The sequence below is a fragment of the Corvus kubaryi genome, unplaced genomic scaffold, assembly GCF_017639235.1.
Source record: "Corvus kubaryi isolate FWS band 111438036 unplaced genomic scaffold, C.kubaryi_AGA036_p1.0 37394, whole genome shotgun sequence".
Taxonomy (NCBI): domain Eukaryota; kingdom Metazoa; phylum Chordata; class Aves; order Passeriformes; family Corvidae; genus Corvus; species Corvus kubaryi.
This window is the reverse complement of record NW_024581133.1, coordinates 7,425,107-7,450,523: the sequence shown is the minus strand read 5'-3', so window position 1 is coordinate 7,450,523 and position 25,417 is coordinate 7,425,107. Positions and strand designations below refer to the sequence as shown.

General features: G+C 39.5%; 1 protein-coding gene across 5 annotated transcripts in view; it reads right to left on the bottom strand.

Annotated features, from left to right (window-relative positions):
• MCTP2 (multiple C2 and transmembrane domain containing 2) overlaps positions 1–25,417 on the bottom strand; it is a 128,600-nt gene that overhangs the window by 17,811 nt on the left and 85,372 nt on the right. For all 5 annotated transcript variants that reach the window (XM_042039336.1, XM_042039337.1, XM_042039339.1 and 2 more), the window contains 2 exons: positions 5,207–5,329; positions 2,328–2,369 (listed from right to left, as the gene is read on the bottom strand). In XM_042039336.1, the coding sequence (XP_041895270.1) occupies positions 2,328–2,369; positions 5,207–5,329 (165 nt within the window). The remainder of the gene's footprint in view (positions 1–2,327; positions 2,370–5,206; positions 5,330–25,417) is intronic.

Genomic DNA, 25,417 nt, shown 5'->3' with positions numbered 1-25,417 from the left:
AGCAGGATGACAGGAAACAGAAACAGTGACCTTGTACACCACAACCCAACTAGCAGATTTCAACTTTGGGAGCTCTTGTATTAGGGAGGAAAAAAAAAATACACAGAGTTCTTTTTAAAGTAGAGTTGTCTGTTTAAATGCTGACATTGCCATGAGATAGTGTCATAAAATTACATTTTTCTTACACTCCCCAGAGAGCATTGGCCACCCTCAGACTTGGAAAAGTGGCTTAGAATAACCTAATGTACTTAAAGATGCAAGTCATGGGAGTGCAAGCACGGCCCATCACTGCTGCACGGGGGTACACACAGGGCACAACAAAGACATTAAGGCAATTCTGCACAGCACTGGACATGGGACAAATGTAGGGGCTGGCACCTTCCTCTTCTGGCAAATCTGTGTCAGAATTCTATAGACCCATAAAAATTAAAATGAATTATGAATAATTACTGAAATGTTGGGATGTAAAGTGTTATCTTCATGAGAAAGCCTGCTGGGGGCGTCTACTGTGAAAGGTTTTAGCCAGTGCTACCAGCTCTCCGTGTCAGAGAGCCATGGAGTATGTGTGAGATGGAGAGAGAGGCAGCTCTCAAAATGGTAGGGCCAAATCATCAACAGCTCAACAGTGACTCTTGGGAGTTTTCCCAAACCTGCATATTTAGTTAAAATAAACCAAGAAAGGGAATGACAGTGAAGCTGTTCAGGAGGAGGCAAAAATGCAAAGTCACTAAATCCATGCTAAAGTGACCCAGTTGTATTTGTAGAGAGAACCAAAGTCACTGGAGTTAAATGGAGGGTAAATGTAACCTAGAATATTTTAGCATTGCAGCAATGAAACTACAGCACACCACAGGAAACAGAGGATTTGATGCCTATTTAATACATTCTTACTTCTCTTTTCCCACCTCAGCACTTGCAAGGGAAAAAGAGGAATATTAAAATAGAAGGAAGTAAATGGGATTGTTCCAGTGAATAAGTTATACCTTTAGGCATCATACAAATAATATTTACAGGTGTCCAGAACCAGGTACCCACTAAATAGAAATTACTGACTTTCAGAGAGACACAGTATTCCTTTGAAAAAGATGCAACTTTCATTTAGCAACTTCTGATGAGTTTCAGATATTGGTCCATTCAGTTGACAAATTTTACGATGCAAAGAGTAAATTATAAATTAGAACATTTAAACAACTATTGTGTGTTGCAAGAAACTTGTAATTCAGCTGGATTGCCTAAATTTCACTTTATAACTTTGACGGATTTCTGGTTGCTCATTAAAATATAACCACCACAGAAGAGCAAGTTAAATTTAAATAACTATTCCCATCAATTAGTCTGCTGAGCTTCAATCCTAGGGGCTGTGACTGAGAAGAGCTAAGGTGCACTTGCTAGCCGTGGTATTGATTTACTTCTTAATGATCAACAATTTCACTGTAACACTTTTAAAACATAGAATATTCAAGAAGAGTCTCATTAACTTAGTATGCAATTTGAAAGTTTCACATCCCCTCGTGAACATTTTCTTCCTAACAGCTAATGTTCCTTTGCATGCTGTTGCTCGTTAAATAATTCCTCACCTTTTAGCTTTAAAGTATTTATAGATTATCAGATCCTCCTTCACTTACTTATGTTTTTTCAAGCTGTATACATTAAGTTCTCTTAATCTTTCTTCATATGTCATGACCTCTAATCCTTTTATCATTTGTCACTGTGGTTTGATAAACTTGGAAAAAAATCCAATGAATTTTTCACAGTGAGAAGAATGAGTAAGTATGTTCCAATAAAATAAAAAACAGGCCTTGCCAATTCCAATTCTTTCCACATTTCAGCCCTGAACTAAAACTGGTTTTTTTCCCAGGCTCTGAAAGAAATGTTGAGAAAATTCTAAGCAGCCCTCCACAAATCACACCAATTCTGGCCTACTGAAGTGGAAATGCCAAATCGTTTGGGGAAAGCCATTAGTACAGAACGTCGTCCAGCACTCGGACTGGCAGCGAGGGAGGACTGTGCATCCTTGTGTGAGTCTTTGCACCTCCTCCACCCACACACCCCCCTCTAGGTGCACATTCAAGTGCCCACTACAAGGGCAGGCACTAACTGGGGCTGCTCGGACTCGGTTGGTGCTCAGGGCTCACACAGGTACTGCCACTGGGGAAGGTGACACAAACCAACCCCTTCCTACTTTCAAACTTGCCAAGCAGAAAACTGCTGACAACTGTTTTCCAAGTTAATACAGATAATAACTGAAGATTTATGGAGAGAATATTTGTTTGCGTTCTCCCACCTTCCTTCTGATTCTAGCCAACACAATCGTGAGAGATGCTTACCTTATCATCTTCATCCTCGTCTTCATCCAAGCCCATAAGCTCCTGCAGAAGCAGATGTCCATATTACAAAACACAACAATTATTTTTTAGTGACAGGCAATGTTCAAAAAGCTTATGATACTTCCACAACGTTTCACTACACAATTTTCTCCCACTTCTATTGAAAGTCATTAAAAAATCCCACCACTTCTTCCTTTCCAAAACAGTGTTTTGTATTCAAGGACCCTTTTTTTTATGGTATTCTGAACAAGCATGCAATACCCTATACAAATTTTAAGTCTAAATAAAGCATTTGTGGCTGTGTCCAGTAATCTGAAGGCAACAAGCTTTCAAATTCATTGCCAACTTTTACTATCTGTAAACAGCTTTGTTCTCAGTCTTGCAAATGAACCAACTGGTATGTCAAGGCTGAGGACTCTATACTCAACTTGTTCCATCCCCACTGCCACAATGACTGCTCCCTCCCTTTAGGGCCATTACTGAAACATTAGACTTTAGAAAACACATTCATATGAACATAATCAATCTCACATAGAATCATAGCCAGATTTCTATGCAGCATTATTTCCTCCCTTTAACTTCTGTGCTGACAGGTAGGACAGAAAACAAAAGACTTGGCGAAGGCTTGGAATTAGGAGCACTTGGCTTTCAATTCAGGTATTTAATAAACTGAGCCTTTAACAGGGTCCTCCAGTTTTTTTCTTGGTTATTTAATAGCTACATTTGAGTCTGTGTACTACAAGTTTAAATACAGAAAACATGCAAAGAATGTGAAGAATCACAATAAAAAGATGGTTTGGATTTAGGGTTTTTTGGGGGGTTGGGTGTTTCTCTTTTGGGGTTTTTTAATTTCTTTTTTTTCCCTTAAAAAGCAGTTGCATCTAAGATGTAAAAGGTACTGAGAGCTCAGACACCCAGATTTATTCTCTGGCTCTCTGGAATACCCTGAGCAGATGAATTAACACTGATCATGGTTTAAATTTCTATAGAAGCTCCCCATCTGTAAATCATATAACGTTTTACCAATATTCACGAATTTAGCCTCCTGGCAAGTGGATCAGGAATACAAGGTTAATACTGTTATTCACATTTTATAGCACAGAAATCAGAGAGAATTTGAGGTTCACTTTTGCAAAGACTCTTGCTTGCATTCCTCTGTATACACAAAATGTGTGTGCTGGCACACAAAAACCAAAGGCAGTGAATATCCAGCCAAGGCCTGAAGAAGCAAAAAATAAATAAATGACTGTGTAAAAAGCATTGGTATTTTCAAGAAAACCTTTTCTCATCTGCAGGACAGATGTGACTGGGGCTAGCACCTGATTGTCTATTTTTGACCTACAGATGGTTAGAATCACAGACACACATAAAAAAGGAATCAGGTAATATTAAAGGCACTTTGACTACTTGTTCCATATGATCCCAATCCTGCAAAGCACTTTGGCAGATGTGTGATTTTGCTTATGCAAAATGCACCCCTGAATTTCATGGCATGGCATTGCTTACAGAATATGTGACAGGAAAAGAGCCAAATTCCTGATGGACCTTTCTTTAGTATAACCACAATTAGCTGTATTTTTAGAAATAGCCTTTTTGCAGTGTCCACCTAAATGATGCTCTGCTCAATTTTTGTGTCTGATGCAAGACTCTCCTCACCTGAACATGCAACAAACTCACCACAGGATGAGGGAAGGGGCTGGAAGGTACACTCTGTGTATTTTTCTGGGTAAGTTAATACTGTTATTTTTTATTGCCTTTTGTATTAAAAACAAAAACATCTGTTTGCCTGCGATTCTCCCACGTGGGAAGTTCTGCTTTTCTTGATGAAATCAAGTAGTCACTGAAGACACACAGTATCTTTCTGCATTATTCTGGACTTGGCTGAAACTGGAGAAAAGCATTTCTTTTATCATGTTTTCAAATTAACCCTCCCCTGGTCTGGATAATGCAACTTCTCCTGTTTTCTAGGAATCTTTCCACGTGGGAGTGGATGAAAACTAAACTGGGAGCAACTTTTCACACTGAAACTAATAAACCAGCTATTGGCTTTTTTAATTCCAGGATATTATGTTTTTGTGTAAAATCCACTTGGCTCACTCAGGTGAAGGTATTCTTCACGGCTACTAATGTCAATCACCATTTTATCAAAAGTTACAGGGAAGCTATCCTTTGGCTTCCACTTCATTACTGTATTTATTTCACTTTTGGAAAGAAAATATTATGGACATTCATGAATTTACTCTCCTTCCTAAATGTAATAACCATTGTTATGGGAGTGAAGACAGTGGTCAACATCAAACAGCACTTCATACCCCAACAGTAGCCCTTTGTCACATTTGGTGATTACTTCTGTATTTAAACCTTTCTTTCTCCCAAGTTAAAAACCAAAGGCTAAATTTCTGGGGGGGAAAAAAATTTGTCTTTTAAGAGCTGGGGGTGGGAAGGAGGAATAAAAGCTTCTTAAAACCTCAGATCACAGGACAAGGCTTAAAAGAACTACATTCTCTTTTGGATTCAATTGACTTTCCTCTTCTGTGAAACATGAATCATTAGTGTGTTGCAAAGTGTAATGGCAGGAGGGGAATGGCTTTTAGGAACTTGTTGCTTTGCAAGCCTTTCTTAATTCAACTTAAAAACCTTTGTAGTTATTTAGTAAGTGAAATCCTCCTCCTACACACTCTCGTCTTCTTCTCCTACTACTCTGAATGGTTTATTGCTTTAATTGAATAATGAAAATTGAGAGGGTTGAGGTTTCTTTTCAGTAACTTTGAAATAGAAGCGCTGTTTAACTACACAACCACTTTAATGCCACTAAAACGCGTGACGCTTCGCACAGGGCAGGCTGGGGCTGCCAGCAATGTTACTGTCACTCGACTTGCCTGGGCATCCTGGGCATTATTGACCTTCCCTGTTGTGATGAGGGAGAAATTGTATGCAAAGAGCACCAGTAAAGCCAGGGGCACCATGTACAGCTCCACGGTCCAGACGGTGACCACAAACACCTGGGAGAATACAAACAAGTGTTTAAAGGGAAAGACACATAAGAAAGGCTGTCAGTCATTATCACCCTGTACATGCATCCTTGAATCTCTGCTAACCTCATTCAGACTATTATTTTGGCACAGAAATCTGCTCTCTCTATTCTGTGTGAGTTCATTAGGCTGCTGCTTGTTGGCTTCTCCTCCCCTGTATCCGGGGAAGGAGAAGGCCATGAACATAAGGTCAGTCCAAAGGATTTATCCACTCCTTCCAGGGACCCCTCCAGCCTGAAAGCCTTTTGTCCTTAGTGCTAGTGTATAACAGATGCACTTAGAGAGGCAAACCTGCTCCACTTCATCAAACCCTAATTGCCAGGGGGTCTTTCCCAGGCTGCGGAAGAGCATTTTCCTCTTGTGCAACAGGAGCCCTGGAGCTCCCTTGTCACTCCACAGGGGATGATCAGCAAATGCGTCTTTACCATTAATCCACCTATACTCTTGGCACAGCAGCACACAGAAAGGACTGTCACCTTCCAGAAGGCAAGGCCTTAGGTTGCACATGATGCATTATTTTGGAAAGGGATCCTGTCAGCCTAGTCTCCATTCTCATACTCTTGCCATTTTTCAGCACAGCATATTCTGATTTCACTAGCTCTTTATAGAGTCTCTTTTCCTAAAATCCAGTACAAGTCTGTGTGTTTGGACTGGTACCTGACAAAACCCACTAACAGCAAAACCAGAAGCCAAGCTGGAACAGCAAAACACACAAATAACATGATGGGGATTTAAAAAGCGCATAGGATTTTTCAAAAAAACTGTATCAAGGCAAACTGCAATCCTATCCTACAAGTACCAACAACACCTGAACAGACAAACTTGGAGGGGTTGGCAATGCAAAGTTAATAAACTAAATCCAGAACTACGATAAAATGTATGTTGTGATCCCATTTCCTTTTCTACTCTTACACAGTGCTTCCAGAACAACTGCCTAATGCTGGTAGCAACTTGAAGCTATTTTAAGCAATCTCCTTCAAAGACAAGGCACAAACACATTTTTCTGATTTTTCTTCCCCCAAAGGAAGCTGGTTTGATCAGAAACAACAATCACATTTTTACAATAATACAGGTAAATGGAAATGAGTCAGGTCCAGTAAGAGTATCTCAAACAACAACAAAGGGAAAACCCTATGGGTGATGAGGAAGCTAAATCTCTACCTCCCCTCATCCTTGGCCTGCCAGATCCTACATATAAAGACAATGCTGGCAGTTGCAGAATGGGATATTTATGGCAATGTATTTTGTGTTATGGACCTGAAAGTGTAACCACATTGTACCAAAGAAACACTTCCCATTGCATTCAGCAGCGTGAGAATTTATACCCCTACAAAACAGCAGCTGTTTTAACTTTTTAAACAAAAAGACTTGACTGACATCAGACAAATGGGCACTTAATACCTACCATGGGCCAAACATAAACCAAGAAATAATGCCTGTATCCATAACCTTACCCAAACAACACTTGCATTTTCCAGAGTGTACCTGATTTCATGTTAGCTGTTGCTATGCAAGGAATTAGACTGTCATCCTGTTCTTGGCATTTGTCGGCCAGTAAAGCAAACTTTGAGATATATTCATTTATAAAATGGGCTGACATCCAGGAAATATATCCCCATGCTATTGATTTGCAGCACAGGAATGTGTGGAAGACAATTTGGTTTTCGTTTTTTTTTTTTCCTTTTTGATCCTGTTTTTCAACATACTAAAAAATTAGAAGTGATAATGATTCACACAGCCACATTTCGCATGTAAGCAAGGCAACAGAAACACATGAATCCAGGCCAAGAATTGGTACTTGATTTGTCTTACAGGAGTCTTTCATAACTTTAGCTAATAAAACCTCCAAAAATCGTGATATTCCCAGCCAAAACATCTCCCAAAATGAGAAGTTCTAACCCAAAAAAGTTCCTCTGAAGCTATTCCAGCTCCCTGGGATGAATATATGCTTGTCTTTTAAGACAAAGTGAAGATGATACCAGCTTCTGTCTGACTCTAAATGTCACTCCAAAGAACGAGGACCTGTTATTTTACATATCTCCACAGGTATCTTTCTCAGGTACACAAAGATTAAAAAAAAGACATACATACAATTATCCATCCAATCCTTATGTAAATTCCTTTCATGGAAATTGCTATTTCCAGGTATTCATTCAAAACATTTGCTTCAGCCCATGGGAGGGTGTTGCATTTGCATCACCTCCCTGGGGTATGAGCAAACTCAGCCTCCTCCTGATGCAGCAAAAAGACCCTACCAGCAGCCAGCCCAGCAAAGTCCTACAAGGAGTCAATGAAGCTCTTGAAGAACCTCTCTTCATTCACTCAATTGCAGGACTTGACCCAATTTTAGTGCATCTGTCACAATCCTATGTGAACATCACTCTGCTCGGCTGCAAGTGCAACACAACCTTGCAATCTCAGGTCATTTAGGGAAGCTACAAAATCAAGACCTTGGTGATTTTAGATCTTACAGTACATTTTGTGTATTATTAAGTTTCAGACCTCAAATAAAACTTCAGCCTTAATTACAAAATCTCACTGTAGGCTCAATGGGTAGCTGAGGCATGCTGTCTCTTCCTTTATAATGCTGACTGGTTAATCAGCTGCTGAGTTATAGCTCAGACAGTGAAGCTTTGATAGAGCTCCCACATCTCCTTAACAAGAGTTGCTTTGCCGCTACCGCCACAGTACAGGAAACTTTCATTACTGTGACACGACACAGACACAAGACAAATTGATTTAGCTATTCAGAAATTATTTAGCCTCGGAGGTATGGGAAATGATTGCTGTGAACATACAGTACATAATAAAAGTTCAGAGTGTGTTTATAGAGCGAATAGAAATATTTCTGTGTTCTAACAGCCTTTTGAGCAGTTCTGTGGCATCAGTTTTCAAAGCAGATCCCAAGCGGGCCCATGTCCTACTTTATCAACTTTCAGGCAGCTCCCTGACACTGACCACAGCACCAGCAGCCCTGTGACACAGATACCCCCTCCCCAAATGACAAGGTCCTCAATCATGCATGTTTTTACTCTCTCCTCAGTGATACTTTATGCCTGGGAGAAAGTCCTGAATTATGCTCCCTAAATTATTTCCTTATCAATATTTTTTTTGCCAAAACTCAAGAATGCTTCAGCTGCTGATGTAAATAATGGCTAATGCAAGGAACAGTATCTTCTTGATTTCTTGTCATCCCCAGTCTGCTTTTTGTCTAATCATAAACTAGAAAGGGAATCCATTAACAGGTTCAGATCACTTTCTCAATACCACAGAAGTCAGGGACACACACCAAGACCGTTTCAAATGATGCAGTTTCAACAAACCATTTCTTTTTTCGATGTTTCACGTTGTTAGACCAAGTTCTGTCAGACATGATCCATTACATAATTGATACTTTTTCTGCTGGGCTTCACACTGTGCATGGGAGAAGTTAAAAGCACAGCAGCCAATTTCTAAACTAAGAGTTAAGTGAGTTTTCTGCACTACTCCTTCTAATGCAATCTGGGAGTATAAAAGCCTATTATAGAAGTGAGCACTCTAATTCACAGCATTCTAAAACAATGATCAAAATAGAAACAGAAATGGGATAGACCTATCTAGAGGGAAAGAAAAAAAAAGAGCTCTTGAAACTAATATTTAGACTAGAGCTCTACCTAAAAGACAACAGCAATATCACAGCCTTGGAGAAAGGACCACTTGATTTCAGCTGATTAATGTGTTGCAATTTCAAAGGGCCTAATAACTACAAGTTAAAGCTCTGGAGGTTTGGAAGCTGTTTCATCTGAAAATCATTGAAGAGGGGTCCAACTGTTCCTGTCAAGAAGCATGGAGTTTGAACAACCATGAGAGTGGCCCTTTTGACAGCAGTACAAAAGATGAGAGAAGGCAGCCTCAACTGAAAGTAAAAACAAACCCTTAGAAACACGTTTCAAATCTGGTTTTTCTGCCGCTCTGGTTCCAATTTAGCATCTGACTATTAAGACCAGATTTTAGACGGGTGTCTACTAAAATATGCCCATAAAACATTTGTCACCAGCAAACCCACAGTCATGGGATAGAACAGTTTTAAGAGGTTTAGAAACCCAGCATAAGATAGGATTTTCTGCATGATTTTTCTACACAGCAATTACAGTTTTTCTAAGTGTAAAATAAACAGGCTCTTTTTGACCCGGTAAACCTTTGTGGTGGAGTGAAGGATGCTGTTTTGTGTGACAGAATAGCTCTTGGACAACAACAGTCATGGGAGGAGAGTGATACATTCCATCAGATGGAAGAAATAAAAGTGAAAGGAGATTAAATTCATGCGAGGAACCTATGGTAAAAAATTATTTTCTCGGCCAATGTAGGCTCCAATGCTAATGAAATGCCTCATCAGCAGAGCTGTGAAAAATATTATTTGAAACTCCAAGTTTCAAAACCCACAATTTAACTGAACTCTAAACTCCTAAAAGCTTCATCAAAAGTTTCCTTGTGATTTAAAAACACACCCTGTGTAACTTGTGAAGGCAGGAGAAAAACCTGGGCTGATACTGCTGTGAACGTCCAAGTTTGGTTTTGAGCTAAACTAAACTAAACCAAACCAAGTCAGTGAATTTGATCTGAGCCAGAAAGATGTGCTCCCCTTTATTTACAGGGGAGAGGAATTCCATATTTCTAACTTATTTCTAGTCTACACAGTTTCAAGTTGCCACGTATGCACAAATGAACTCTGTAAAACAGGAGAAATTTTTGAAAATAAATATTCAGGGACAAATTCTCTTGTTTTTTGGGGTTTCTAAGCTCTCAGTCTCTCTGCTCCAAACAAAATACAGGATATTAGCCAATAACATAAGATACTGGCTCCCCAAAAGGGCACTCAAATCCCTTGGAGGCAATAAGCCTGTCAACAACAAATTATTTCTGACAGATACTTATTCCTGCCCTTAGATAGGGAGAGTACAAGAGTAGAGGAGAGAATGAACACACTCACACGCAGAGAGCAGTACATTTGTGCATATGTGCATATATAGCTGTGCATATGGAACCATCTCTTCCAGATATGGGCAATATGGATGCAGGGACACAGCAGTTCTGAGCCCCCACTGACAAAAATCAGGGTGCCTGGTGAGGGCCCAGACTGATGGGAATGCACCAACAAGGCTTGTGCTCTTGGGCTGGCTTTGCATGGAATAGTGGGAATATTAACAAAAAGAATCCATTAAAAAGAATGCAAATTAGCTTTATGCACCCCTATCTCAAGGCACGGCAAAAAAAGGTTGAGGAAACCATGTAGCGTGTATTTCCCACAAAAGATCCTCCTCCAAAGATGCATTCCAGAGTCGTTCTGACTGATACTCTCCTTCCCACATCCACCTGATACTCCCTGACCTCCGAGTGCGCTCTTATTGCACTTCACAGCTGCTAAACTGGAGCTCAAGGAGGGTCAGTTCTGAGCAGAGTCACTCCCTCATTGCAATGCAATAACGGAGAACGTGGCAGGAAGAGAAATTATACTTAAATAAACCAGCACTGGCAGAGGAAACCTATTTACTTTGGATTCAATTTGTTTTTTGTGTCCCCGGCAGAAGAACGCCGAGCATCTCAACGGCGGCGTGGAACGTGCGCTGTATTGAACGGCAACGACCAAAATCAAAAATGACCTCAAGGAACAGAGCTCTTTAAATATTTATGCCACATTACAAATTATCTCTGCATTGCTCCACACACCAGAGTACAACTTACTGATTTTTTTAAGGGTGTACCACAAGGCAAAAAGCTCTTTGAAGCAAGTGTAAACACAACCAGAATCTAAAAACAAAGGCACAAAAAATCCACTTAAGCATCCCAAAAGCCAAACCAAAGAATTGAACTGTGCCCCAAAAAACCTCAGTCTGCCTAACCTGTGACTGCACAGAACCGAGAAGTGCAAATAAAGGATATGTTTGCACAATTTGTTACCACGTACATCTACCTAATGTTTTTTCTTCTCAGGTAATGCTTTGGGTAACAAACAACAAGCCATGTTTGCCCAAACCAGTTGTTTGCATGGACTAAATGACACAAAGTCATGTCCTGCTGCCATATCCACATCCCAGCTCTTCTTTTCCCAACTGCACCTTGCTGAGTGAATGGCCCAGGATGAGCTCAAGGGGGAAAAAGGGGCACCAACTTGTTGGGAGGTACCCAACTTGTGCTTGACAATTTTACATCACGTGTGAGGATTCAACAAGGAAAAGGAGTAATAGAATAAAGCCTGTGGAGGATGGGAACTCTGGTCAGCGTGGTCACAATTTTACCAAATATTCAAAAGCAAAAGAAAAAACAATGTTCCTCATTCCCAACAAAGAAGAGATGCAAAACAACCAACAAAAATAGTCCCAAAAACACACTAAAAAACTCATACTGTTTAAGTCAATATGTGTTAGGGCCTTTTTTGTCATTGCCTGATTTAGACTCTTCAGGGGGATCTCATTTTCTCTGCTGCTGGTAGGAAGTAGAGACTCATTTGTGTTTTAAATGAAAGCTGTGATTCATGTGCAATCACAGGACTCTTAAGAAATGGTGCTTTAAGAAGAAGCATGTTCTGCAAAAGTCGCAGAGAAATCAGAAGAGCTGACAATATTGCAATCTGTTCTCCACCATCCTCTTGGGATACTGCCGTCGGAAACTCCATCAGGGAAGGTTGGGATGCTACACTCAAGACTGCAAACACTTACAAAATGTCCCCACTCTGAGCCTGAATTACTGTTGTCATTAACATGTTCAATGGATTTATCCCCTACTCATAACAATGCCTGGAATCAGAAAGTGATAACAACAAAACAAAAACCAAACTAATTAAAAAGCAACGGTTTTCTTTTATTCTGATTATTTTCATTACGTTAATGAGGTTACCCAGCCTAGAAAAGTAGCACCAAGATCCTTAGATACATTTCTGCAATGAGGAGGTCAGGGAAGAGGCACTCTGTCTAAATTTATTTCACTGAACTTATCACCTGTAAAGTCTATGTGTAAGTTAAGATCCCTACATTGTATTCCAGCTATTTGAAAATTACCTGGCACATCGGTCAGTGTGGGTGATAATTTCCAACATGAGGGGGTGCATGCCTGGGGGTGTCACGTCTGTCCTCTACAACATGTGCATCTAACCCCCAAAGCCAATGCCCACGAGTCTAGTGGGTGCCTCTGGCCAATTTTCTCGTGGCTGCTACTTTATCCCTAATCCCTAAAAGAGGTTAAAACAAAATCAGCTACAACACGAGTTTTGGGTTCTATATTTATGTATGTACAACAGTTTTAGAGTAAAAGATTTCAAATCCTTTTAGGCGGCAGACACTGAAGAAATAGCTGTTTGCCAACATGCTGACTGGTCTAATTTTTCCCTCATGCTTTTATCTAACGTATTTTACATTTCCCGTGCCAAGTAAAATACAGTTAAGACCCTCAAGCAATAAAGCTTAAAATCAGAATAAAAAAAAAAAAAAAAAAAAAGGGAAAAAATATTACAACAGTTTTCTATGTTTTGGGGTAATCTTCTGGGGATGGGCCAGGGGAATAAATCTGCTTGTTATTTCTAAAGGGGTAACTATGACAGACCAAGGTAACCGGAGAAGATCGCAAAACAAAGAGGAGGAGACATACAAGAAAAAAATTTTTTTTGCTTTATATCATAGATAAATTAAATGGTCATTTTTAACTCTAATGTTTTGGTTTGTTTATCAGTGGGGTCATAGCTTTGGAATTATTCTCATACATAAAGTTATAATCTATTTGCAGGGAAGACAGGCATTATGCAAGTTAAAAGTAAATAATTCTTCCCAAAAGCGTCAGAAAAAAATATTTGTGCTACTTAAAAGAAGGCAGAAATGTAGGCAAATTTTATTTGTTCTGGATAAGGTGAACACCTTAAAAGGGTCATGAAAAAAATTATCATTAGCTGAGCTGATAAATGTCCACTTATTTGGAGATATATTTGTTAACTCAAATTTGTTAATTTTTTTTTTGTCTCAAATTTGTTAATTTGAGAAACATTAGCAGCGAGGGACAGATGGTGACGTAATTGTTCAGCAGTGGAAGGAGTGTTGGTGGAAGTGCTCTTAAATTTGGGCTCTCAATTGGGTTCCAATTGTCAACAAATGGGAGTCTTAAATGATATGTTTAAACTACTTTAATGACTCCTCCTTCACATTCATAATGTAAATTAGAGCTGAATGGGTAAAGGAAAAAGGGCTCTCTAACAAAGCAGACATGTGAAATTAGACCTAGTTCAGCGTTCAGTGGGAATCACACATAAGGTTACTTCCCTGGCATCTCCAGCTATGGCACGGGGGGGACAGAAAAATCAAAGGACAGGTTTGTAGAACCTGGCAGTAAACCCAGATAAATTAGAAATAGATGATTGTAACAACAATTGGTGCAAAACTGCCTGGTACCCTCTTTTCCAAAACCTCCAGTCCTAAAAAAATATTTCCAGACTGAAACAGAGCAAAGGAACAAAAAATAATTAAAAAACCCCCACAAACCAACAAACCAGTAAAGCAAGATCACAAACCCAGAAATCTAAAAACACCTCTAAAGCACACGTAAAGGAGTAAGATGATATCCTTTCAGGCAAAGAATTCCAGATTATTCTCTGTCCTTAAGCTGTACCGGGGATTCCCCACCACAGCCCCACGCCAGAGCCCAGAAGGTCTCTTCATCTACCTGGGATAGATTTCCCACAGAGAAGAGGAGAAATGTAGTTCATAACTGAACCCCAGCTCTCTCCACACCTGACACACACCCAGGACACCAGGAACTGTGTGATTACACAACACTTAAACAATTTCAGCAGGTTCATACTCTGCAGTGTGACAAAATTGCTGCATTACAGAACAAATGCATGAAGCTGACTGAGGCTCACTGTAATTATACCTTGGATATGTTACCATTGTAAGCTAACAGCAGTGACACACAAAAAAAACCCCTTGCATATTGACAGCATGACTATGTAATAGAGATTTTCCATTAGCAGACCTGTAGCATCTTGCTTTCCAAAACACAGAATAATCTTTAAAAAAAAAAAAAGAAAAATTAAAAAGTTGCAAGACTCTCGCAATTTCAGGCAGCTGTTCAGGTAAAACTAAAGCCAGAAGATTGTTTATTTTAATAAAGCTATTATATGTGCAACTCCAAATTAGGAATGGCAGGAAACTGGGGGATGCCTAAACCATCACCACCTGTTTGCCCTGAAAATCAATTAAAGTCACACTATCACAGCAATCCCTTCCTAGCTAATAAAAGTTATACAGCTTCAACATGCAGCTTTAGGTGCTTTGTGGGCATGTGCCTGAAATCTAAATCCTGAGTCTCACATTACTTCGATACTAAACACAACTCTGAACCACTGTAAAACTTGCTTTTTTGGGGGTTAGAGAAGGTGTTTAGAGAAAAGAGATCCCAAAATGCTGTTTTGATGCAGTGGATTGAACTAATAATCAGTAAATTCTAACGATTCAGCCAAGAACATTATATACAGTTTGAAGTAGGAGAAAACTGAAGTCCTTTATGACACATGCCTGTTCAACATATTCTGTGCTGCAGAACAGATCCAACTTTACAAGTTGAAAGCAAGGGCAGTAGAGACATCCCAAGTGTTTTAGTAATTAAACGAATATGCATAATGAACCATATGCCCAAAGGGCCTGTTCTTCATGTGGGCCAGATTTTTGTTTGAATTTTTAATTTTTATATACAGATGAAACATTTCATGTAATATAGCAACAGTGCAAAGGAACATGCTATGCAGGAAGGGAAGGAGGAACTACCCATGTGAGAACGATCAGAATACACTTGATGAATTCTGCTCCTCAATTTCCAATTCAGAGCCAAGAGGGCTTTAAAAAAAAACAAAAAAGAAAGAAAGAAAAAATCCTTTTCTCCTTTGAACAGCTGTATTAGTCATCTGCTCAGAGTCTAGAAAAGAGGCATTGAATATATGTATATTTATATAGGTCATATTTATACATTTATGTGTGAAATGGATTTGATACACCAACACATTTAGATGCTGCAAGACTAGCAAAAACACAGACATTATCAAATTGAAAAGCTTCTGATCCACCAGGAAAAATAACTACAGGATGGCTCTCTGGTCGGCAGGACCTGTCATGTCGTGTGAGCTGCAGTGAAACAGGACACACTCACATCTGTCTGTGAAACAGGAACGAGCATTTTTAAAAAGATGGGTCAAATTCCACTCTTGTTACAGTAATGTTACCCTTCTGTGAATGTGAGGATACCACAGCCTTGCTGCAGAAATATTCAATCTCCCAAGTTCTCCTGGGGTGGAGCCTTCTCCTTTCTCAGTAACATTTACCTTTTTTCCATCCCTTGCCCTTAAAGTACTTTCCAAGCAAAACCAGCATCGTTTGCAAAGGTAAGCTATTTCAAATATCTAGACTGCCAAATAATAAACTGGTTCTTTTAAATGGTTCTGATCCATCAGGCAAATTTCTATTTTGCATCATAAAATCAGTCTGGACGTTCTGGTTCAGAAGCAAAAAAACTTTCCTGCTTTGAGCTTCACCAGCTTTCCGAGTAAATTTTTGTAAACAAGTTTCAGGCTTTGTGGACCAAGAGAACTCAAATCCTAATCAGACTTAGTGAGGGAGAAGAAAATTTGGGAGTAAATAGCAGCCTGCCCCACAGCAGCTGAGGTGTGGCACTGCCCTGGGATAAACAAGCTGTGGCTGTGTATGCCTGACTCGGTCCCACAGATATATGCTCCCCAGCAATAAGGAATGGAGGCATTAATGTGACCACTTCTGAATTAAAAGGGTGACTTTTCACCACTTTCAGGAGTTAAACCTTGCCTGGCACTTCAGGAACTCTGATCACCAAAAGCAAGTGGCATGGCAATGTAGGAGCAACCCTGGCCCCAGGACTAAAAGTATTTAAAAGCTGAAATGAGTTGTAAATAGTAGCATTCACTGCTCTCGGTCCTAATTCAGGGTCTGTGCTTTTGCCACCGCTTGGTTTGCTTGATCTAGTGGTCTCCGTGGAAAGACAGATAAACTTCAACAGCTGTCAGAAGACAAAAATTGACAAGGAGTATCACCTTTCCTGACTGTTTAAATCCTTTAAGGAAGTGTTGGAGCAATTAGAGAAGGAGTCTAATCTTTGCAGAGTGCATTAACACTCTCCGACCTCCCAGACAATAGATCAGACCTCGGACACATAATGCTTCCCTAAGGCTTTTTAACCAGAGCATTTGATCTCATCGTCACTCTGTGTGTCTTACTATGGGTATCTGTGTGTGAGACAGGATTCATTGGGCACTGAAGGACCACTGTCTCTGCCAGTATTCATACAACTTTCAGAAAGAAAAGCAGGAATTGCTTTCATTGCAATGCATGCTGCTGCAGAAGTACTACTTCCCAGAAGAAGGGGGAAAAGAAAAAAAAAAAGAAACAAAACAAGATTAAAACCATCCAGAGCAGCTCTGCAAAACGTCTTCATTTTTATTAATCTCATATTTCCTTTCTACTGCCACTGTTTATTTCCCAGCTTTGGAATATAAATCTATTTTTTTTTTTTTAAAAAAAAGCTTAGATTAGTGTTTTATTCATAGAAACAGTTATCTGATAATAATTTCAAAATACTTCATTTCTTAACCCCTGCAGAGGGACTTAAGGGAAAGGGAATTAGGAAGACAGGTCTAGTTTATTAAGGAAATTGAAATATATCATTGCAAATAGTTTTCCCAAATGTGTACATGGAAGTATCTGGGGAAGGTTTCTTAACTGCTAGAACAAGTCATCATCTCATTCCTGATGGGCATGTTCAGTTAAAAAAAAAAGCTAATATCGCTGCATCAATTATGCATTTCCCATTTAATATTCTAAACATTTTAAGAAAATTTGCTTCATGCAATTTTTTAATGGAATTAGACTTTCTTGCCATCGTGTTCTGACAGAGGCCACATCTCCTATGACCAATTCATAATGGGAGGATAAAAGCAGCTGACTGGATTCCCACCCACTGCTAAAAAATGGGTGCTGCAGTCTCCCTGAGCACTGGGGCTTCTCCCCCCCTTGAAATGCATTTGAGGTACAGCACTGGCTAAAAGTATTTAGATGAGCCTATTAATGCTTTTCATTAGCAGCAGGATTTTGTTTTACTTTTCCAGACCTACAAAAAGAGCCTTTTTGTGGAGTACCTGCATTACAAAAATGTTTGGCTGCTGTTTAAATGGGTATCTCAAATTTGCCAAGCCAAGTGCATCACAAATGACAAAAGGTCACATATACCCAGTATATTTAAAAACAAGAAAGCCTTCAAAGTCAAAGTGTAATGCAGTTATTTCTAATCTGAACAAACAATAGAATGCATCTAATGAAAGCTGACAATTGGCTTTGATACAGAGATGTGCTGCTCTTCTCTTCCATTAAAAGATGAAAGCTGAAGGAAAGTACAGAAGACAGCGACTTCTCCCCCAAAAAAAGGAGAAAGTTCTGAACCTGAGCAAGCAAAGTAGTTAAAGGCTGTTTTAGTGAAGACTTTTGCTCACCTTTGGCACTCATCTCTCAGTAAACACGCTGACTTTACATGGGTAATGTTAAAGGTAAAATAAATCAGCATATTAAACTGGTACAAAACACTACATGTTTTACATATTTATTAACACTTCTCAAAATCACAGCACTACCTTTAAAAAAAAAAAAACCCACACACAGAAAAACACCAAAAGAAACCAGCTAAGCTTGATTACAGTGTGGATGCCACAATTAAGAATAACAGATTTAATTTTCATGAAGCTGTGGGGGAAGAGATCAAAACTCTATTGATGTTATTGGTAGCAGTGCAAACCTTTACTGCGGAAGCAGTCAAATTTATTCATAATTAATAGTAAAGATTTTTTTTAATCAGATTTCTGGGATTTTGCAGTCATCCCACTGCTCCAGGTTTATTTCCAACTGAATATTAAAAAAAAAAAAAAAAAAGAATGGATGGGACATATCCTGATTTAAGGTATTTTTACTATTAGTGCTATCCTCAAACAGCCCAAGAACTTTCTGGTTACTTAAGAATTACCTCTAACTTAAAGCACATCCTAGTTGCTAATCAAGAAAAGTAAAGCTAAATGAGAACAGGCTTTTTAAAAAGTGTATTCGCTCTGCAGCTTCCCTACTAATATCTTTTTATTTCAGAACTTGTAAAGGATCCAACTCTTTCTTATTTAAAGTAAAAAAGAAAAAAAATAGCCCAACAAGCAGAACGCCTTAAGAGAAATCCCTCAAGGTGTATCTGTCTCCATCATAAAACCAAAATGTTGCATTACCTTCAAATAGGAAATTTCTTCCAGTTGTCACGATTTCTGCAACTAGTGTTACATTAGCACTGAGAGAAAGGGTGAATTAAATTAAAAATAAAACAGTTCAAGCAAGAGAAAGAAAACCTGACAGAAAAAAATCTGACAAAAGCCTGAATGCCAGGGCTGGCTCATTCCTGAGGGTCCATCGCCATCTACAGGCTTTTCCTACTCTCAGAAAACCTGGTAATTCTATTCACACAGGATTTTTGCCCAAAACGAGTATGTATATTTTTAACTGATGTTAAATAACACAGGTTTGCTGAAGCTAATGGAGTTACAGTGATTTAAACCACCTACAGACGTGTCTCTACTTATTCCCTCGTTTTGGAAGACTAAAAACTTCCTCTATGCTTCAGGGGAATGCAGTGTTGTTCTAAGCTTACATCTGTGTTAAAAAAAAAAAAATTACCTTTTTAAAATTAAAAGGGAAAAAAGAAAAAACTGATAGGGGTGTTCCACCAATGACATGGGAGATAACAGTCGATGTCTACAATTCTCCTGTAAAACTGAGTGCTTTAAAGTACTTTCTAAGAGGTGTCAGGTCAAAGTAATGTGAATAATGAGCAAAACCCAAGCAGATGCTGACTGAAAGAAAATCAATACACCTGTGGCTCTGGGTGGGGGGGGGGGAAAGAGTACACTAAGTATAAGAATCTTTCATTTTAATGGCATTTTCACTTCCTAATATATACCTTTTTCATCCTACATGCCATGGGTTTCCTGCCTTTTTTGTTTGTTTGTTTGGGCTGAGCCGTATGTTTTTTCCATACAGCTTGCAGAGTCTAAATCCACACCAACTTTGGGAATTTTACAAATAAGCTTCTCAAATTCTGGTATTTCCAATAGTGGTGGGTAAGTAGCTTCTGTCTCACACTCCTGTTTAATGAGTCTCACGCAGATGCAACATTCATTCAACTTAGAATACTAATTTCGTCTTTGTTTATGCAATTTCTAGTCTATGAATAAAGTGAACTTTCAGAAAAAGCAACAGGCAAATTGGGAAAATGAAAATGACTGGATCCTAACATGGAAAATCATCTCTTTAGGATCAGATAAGATAGCAAATGTTACAAATAAATTTCTCTTGGTTTTCAACCTACCATTCAATTCAGAAGAATTACAAGTCAGAATTTTGAGGTAAGAATCCAAAATTCAGAAGATGCCCAAGAGTTTTAACCTGAAGTTCCTCTAAAGAATTCAAGACTGCAAAAAGAAGTACAGCACAAGAGAAAAGCCAGCTTTCAGGTAGTGGGCACATCAGCCTTGTCCAATTTTTTTTTTAGGGCAAATTCCTAAAATCAGAATGGGGGTTTTTAAGGTAACCATAAAAATCATGAGCTAAATTCACCTTTGACATAATCCAAGTTTTGCCGTTTTGTTGAGAGCAAAGGAACCAGTGCTGCCTTCCTGGAGAGAGAATTTCACCTTTTCTAAAACAGCGAAATAGTAGTCAAAGGTAAAAATAAATAAATAATTAAATGCTAATGTGTGATTACTCTCACAGTTGGGAGAACACAGAATATCTGCTAGCGAGGCATCAGACACAGGAGTTCAGTGATGTTAAATATACAAATAAACCCAGCAACAGGCAGGAGTATTATTTTACTGTGCTGAACAAAGCAAAATAAATACAATGCACGCAAAAATAAACAGGAAAAGTACAAAATAGCACAAGATCAACAATAATCTTTTGCAAAACTTCAGGACTTCAAAAGATACAAGACGTTATATACTAAGGAAAAATTAAAAAAAAAAAAAAAATTTAGAAAAGGGCTTCATAAATCAAACGGCAAAAGTACAACACAATATAGCAAACACCAGCCAGACCACAAAGAGGGTTTGCTCTTCATAAACATCAGATCAGGCAGCTAAAATTATTACCAAAGCGCTCTTGTAACTGTCACCTGTGGTGGGTATAATTACAGGCTACTGCTACAAGCACGCCCACGTCATATGGCAATAAAAGGACCTACTGCTTGCCAAGACCAGGCAGACAATGGAGAACACACACCACCTGACGAGAGCCCAAAAAGATCAGCCAGGGAGACTAATAAAAATGACAGCTTCGAAACAAATGACAAAGCTTCAACCACCAAAAAAAAAATAAAATAAATAAAATAAATAAAAGGTGATACCAAATTAGCTGGAAATGCAAGCGCTGAGCAGAGCTCTCCAACAGGTTGCAACTTGAGCACAAAGGCAGGCAGAAGGATTTGTGGATGCAGTTAGTTCAGGTTTTAGCTAGAAAGAGCCCTTTCTCATTTGCCTTTCTTTTAATAGATAAAATGCTTCCACATTTGATCTTGGCTTTGTGGGCTGTCATTAAATAGCCAAAGAGATGAAAACTATATTTCCAGTCTGGTCAGGACACTGACAGATACACGTATTTATTTAGCTATCTTAGCACCAACACCTTCTAGGGATAAATCCACACACTGTAACAAAGCTGAATTTCTTTCTCCTTGCCTTAACTCTCGACTGGATGCCTGCACACACATTCCTGCTGACCAGCTGCACAGAGGCTTATCCTACATCAGGACTGTTCTTTCACCCAAATACTTGGACCACAGAGTTTAACACACCCAGCCAAGGTATTAAAAGGCTTTATCACCAATTAAACCCAACAAAATGCAATTAAAGAGTGAGAGGCAATGATTTAGGTCTCTCTCATTACCATGGCTGAGGGAATTGTTCTGATGTGATGCATTCAAGTTTTGAGTACATGACACAGAAAGCCTCAAAAATATCAGCACCGCATAATTTAAGAGGAAGATCCCCAACCCCAAAATCAAGGGAATTGATTGCTATACAGGGTAAATGCCTTGTTAAGCACACCCAGAGGAAATGATTCCTCAGATGCAAAACATAGTTTTGCTTTTATTTTTATTTTGGAACATTTCACTGGTAAAAAGCAAATCCCCAAAACTCCTGAGCTGGAAACATAAGGCCATCCATCTTTTTCAAAGTTAAAAGGGATATCTGTACTGGTCTCTGCTCAGTTCCATCTCACCCTGACTCCAAAGCTTCCAACTTTGCTTTTTAAATCTTGTTTATTGTGTTGTCAAGGCTCTAAGTGGTTATTTCCCTATTAACTTTGTCCTTGTTTGTTCTTGCATTTTTGAAAGAGCTGGAAATAACATGTGTTTACTTTGCTGTGTGTCTCTCAGCATCGTCAATATCACTGTTGCTATTCCAGGAATTTTAACTGCTGCAGCAAAGCAAAGTCTGGGATCTCAAGCTTAAATTGTATTCCCCCCAGCCACAGAAGAATAATAGTGGAAATGTAAAAATTGCTGGGAAAAGGGTGAAACCATCTCCTTTAATTGTCTGGAGAAGCCTGTTTCTCATCTGAGCAGCCACTTGTGTCAGGTAACGTGCTCCTGACAGCTTTGCACGAGAGCTGGTGCGTTTGCACAGGCTCTGCCATGAGCAGCCAGGAGAAAGCAGGATGTAAACGTTTCCTCCATCATTAGGAAAATACTTTTACTGGGGTGTAACAGCTCAAAATAAAAACACACCTCTCCACTCCAGCCTTTTCACTGGAGTTCAAGACAATTTTCAAGATGTGCCTTTGCCAGGGATTTGCAGGGGAAAAGAGGGGAGGAAATGTTGGGGGCTCTGAAGAATTACTTACTAGGTCAAATTCCTGAAACCTGCCTCTTGCTGCTCCTCCAGCACCAGCTCTAGCCTTAACACGAACGAATTTCTGTACCAGAGTGTTATTTTACAGCTCCCCTATTTAAATAGAAACTGCCTTCGTTCCTTTGCCGACTGCTTCTTTAAAACTGTAGCAAAACACAAGCTGCAAATGGGCTGAGAACAGCCCTCAGCAAAAGCTCTGCAGTAAAGCGGATGTAAAGACCATCTCTTTTGCATTAATACTTTTTTTCTTCTTCTTTTTTTTTTTTCTTCTTCCAAGTCCCTATTCAAGTGTTTGAAGAATACTCATTCTTCTCTCTTTAGGATTACATCTATTCATTTTATTTAGCTTTTTAATGTGGAGACATTTTAATCTACCATTACTTTAATGCTGTTCCCGAATAGTTTGGGAACAATGATTTATATTTCGTCTTCAGCTGTGAGGATGAAGAAAAAAAAAGGCAGAAAAAAGACTATACCCTTCTCATCAGTTACACATGTAGTCATGGCAGGGTGGTTTGTGCTTTGTATCAGGGAACTGCTTGTTCAAAATTAGCAGACAATCCATGGGGAAAATAAGGAATATTTTAGGAAAGCTCATGTGAGAGCTCATCTTCCTTCCCCACCCTACAGAAGAGTGAATTATTACCATCTACGGGTAAATACTCAGTTAAATTAAACCTGCATCCCCTGCTTGGTTGGCCAAAGGTCCAAGAGAGGTTTGGTGACTCGGTCTCTATCTTATTTCATAGCTGCTACTGGTCTCCCTTCTCCATAGAATTCTCATGTTCCCTGTGAAACTTTCATCCCAAGAATTTCCTCTTATTGATCTATAACTCCTCTCCTATCAAAGGAAAAATAAAGTAAAATAAATCACTGTGTTGCAAAACAATGCAGGAGTTAAATTGGATGTTTTACCCTTATATTGTTGTCATGTCCAGGGTTGAATTATGCTCAGTACAAACAGGGCTGGAACATTCTGTGCTTTGCTCGGGAAAGCCAAACCATAACATGCAGGAGACACTTGTCCACATACTGAATGAGAGATTTACCCAAGTAAACTCCAGAAGGCTCAGATTTCGAGTTAACAAATACCTTTCCTGAGGGGATAAAGAACATTTCCCTCTTGCTGATAGGCAATTAGCAATTTTAGAGGACACTGTCAACAAGCAAATGGCCTTTTGCCCGTAGTTCATCACTATAAATATAGCCCAGCTCAACAGGGATCAAAAATTATTCGCGTCTAATACGATGATTGGTATCTTCTCTCTGAGATGAGTTTAGCTGGGCTCAGATCCAGCTCCTGTATCACGAGCTGAAGTGGCAGAGTGTTCAATCACACACTCAGCAGAGATGCCCAGAAGTTCACAGGCTGCAAGGTCTGTCCTCTCTCTCTCTGCTGCTGCCCCAGGTTCGACCTGAAGCAAACTGGCAGAGCAGTGCACATACCTGCAGCCTCACCCAGCCAGCCCTGGGCTCCTCAGGCTTCCAAGTTCCCACAGCTCAAGGGGCCAGTGCCAATAAACCGGGCATCCTCGAGCTCTCTCTGGATTTAAAGAGCTTTGGAGATCTCAATGGAGGAGAGTGACAAAATCCCACCTATGCAGCAAGGAGCACAAAAGCTTAAGTTTGGGTTTGCTGCTGCGTCCACCACCCACAGAGCTTCCTTACTCTTGCATCAGCTGGCCTTTTGGGAAGCCCAAAGTGCTCCAAAACAATCCCATGCCTGTCATTTTTCCAGCTACCCGCAATTAAATAGCTGCAGTGAGTTTGACCAGAAGCTCCACATTTCCAACACATTATGCTGCATCACCACATATTCCTCCCCTTCCTCCCAACACTAAGCCATCATAAAATAATTAGTAGACACAGTGCAATGCCACTGCAAAATAAGTAAATACTGCCTGTGCCTGCTGAATTCCTCGTCTGGCTGGCCCTGGCTGCCAGTGAGGGCTGAGCTGGAAAAATCACTCCCACCTGCACCCACCCTGGCAGCAGCCTGGATCAGCAAGAAGCCTAAACCTGACAGAGTGGGAAATGCTGCCAGTAAAAATGAAGTATTCTGGCATGGGTGAGTGTGCAGGGACCCTGAAGGAATTCAGCAGCAGCACTGCCAGTCACACCAGAGGTGCTCCGGTGGCTGGTTTCCCATTGTTTGCCTGATCCTGTCAATGTCTCTTGCAACTATCATACAAACTTTAAAAAAGTATATATATGATAGTAAAAATTCCAGTCAATATATCCTTTTAATTCGTACCAATTATTTTTTTATGCAATTACTGTAATTTCATTAAATGGCATAATTACCATTAATGCAGAGAAAACTGTCAATAGAAGGTGTAATTATGTTGTATAAAATCACAAGCACAATGTGCAATGATGCATAATTCCTCATGAAAATCATTGTGACTAAAATTAACTTTTAAAATATTTTAAAAATACATATAATACAGTAAGAATGATTTGGTTATTATAGACTTCATTTCCACAACAAGCAAAGGGGGAGCAGAGCAGGCAGGGAGTGTTTGCATACAGACAGAAGGTTCACAAATTTGGTTTAAGTGTGCAACAGGAAGGTAAGAAAATAAGTTTTTGTAAGTATGAGTGGGAAAAATGAACAGGTTATAATCAGACACATAAGCTGAGTTGTGAGCAGACATTCTCCCAGGCACATTACACCACACAGCTCCAGCTTTTTGGACACCAGTAACACTGTGTAGAAGTGATGTCTCAATGGAGAAAAGTGTGACGAGGAAGGAGTAAAGAGGACCAGGCTAAAACTACAACATTGAGACTGGAAACTGGGAGAAAATTGTCCAAGGTAGGATGTGAAGTGTGTCAGGCACATGAGAAGGACCGCACAGGGATGTACTGGACTATGTGTCTAGGCATCTTCAAAATAAAGACCTTTTTGAGAGGTATGTTTCAATCAAAACACAACGTATCACGTTGCATACAGAGATAACTATACCAAGATTAAACAGAAAGGAATGTTTGTCTTTTTGGTCTTAAATCTACAAATCCCCCCAAACCCTGAACTGATGGAGAAGAATACACAAAGTGCTTAAAGGTATTTCTTGGTATAT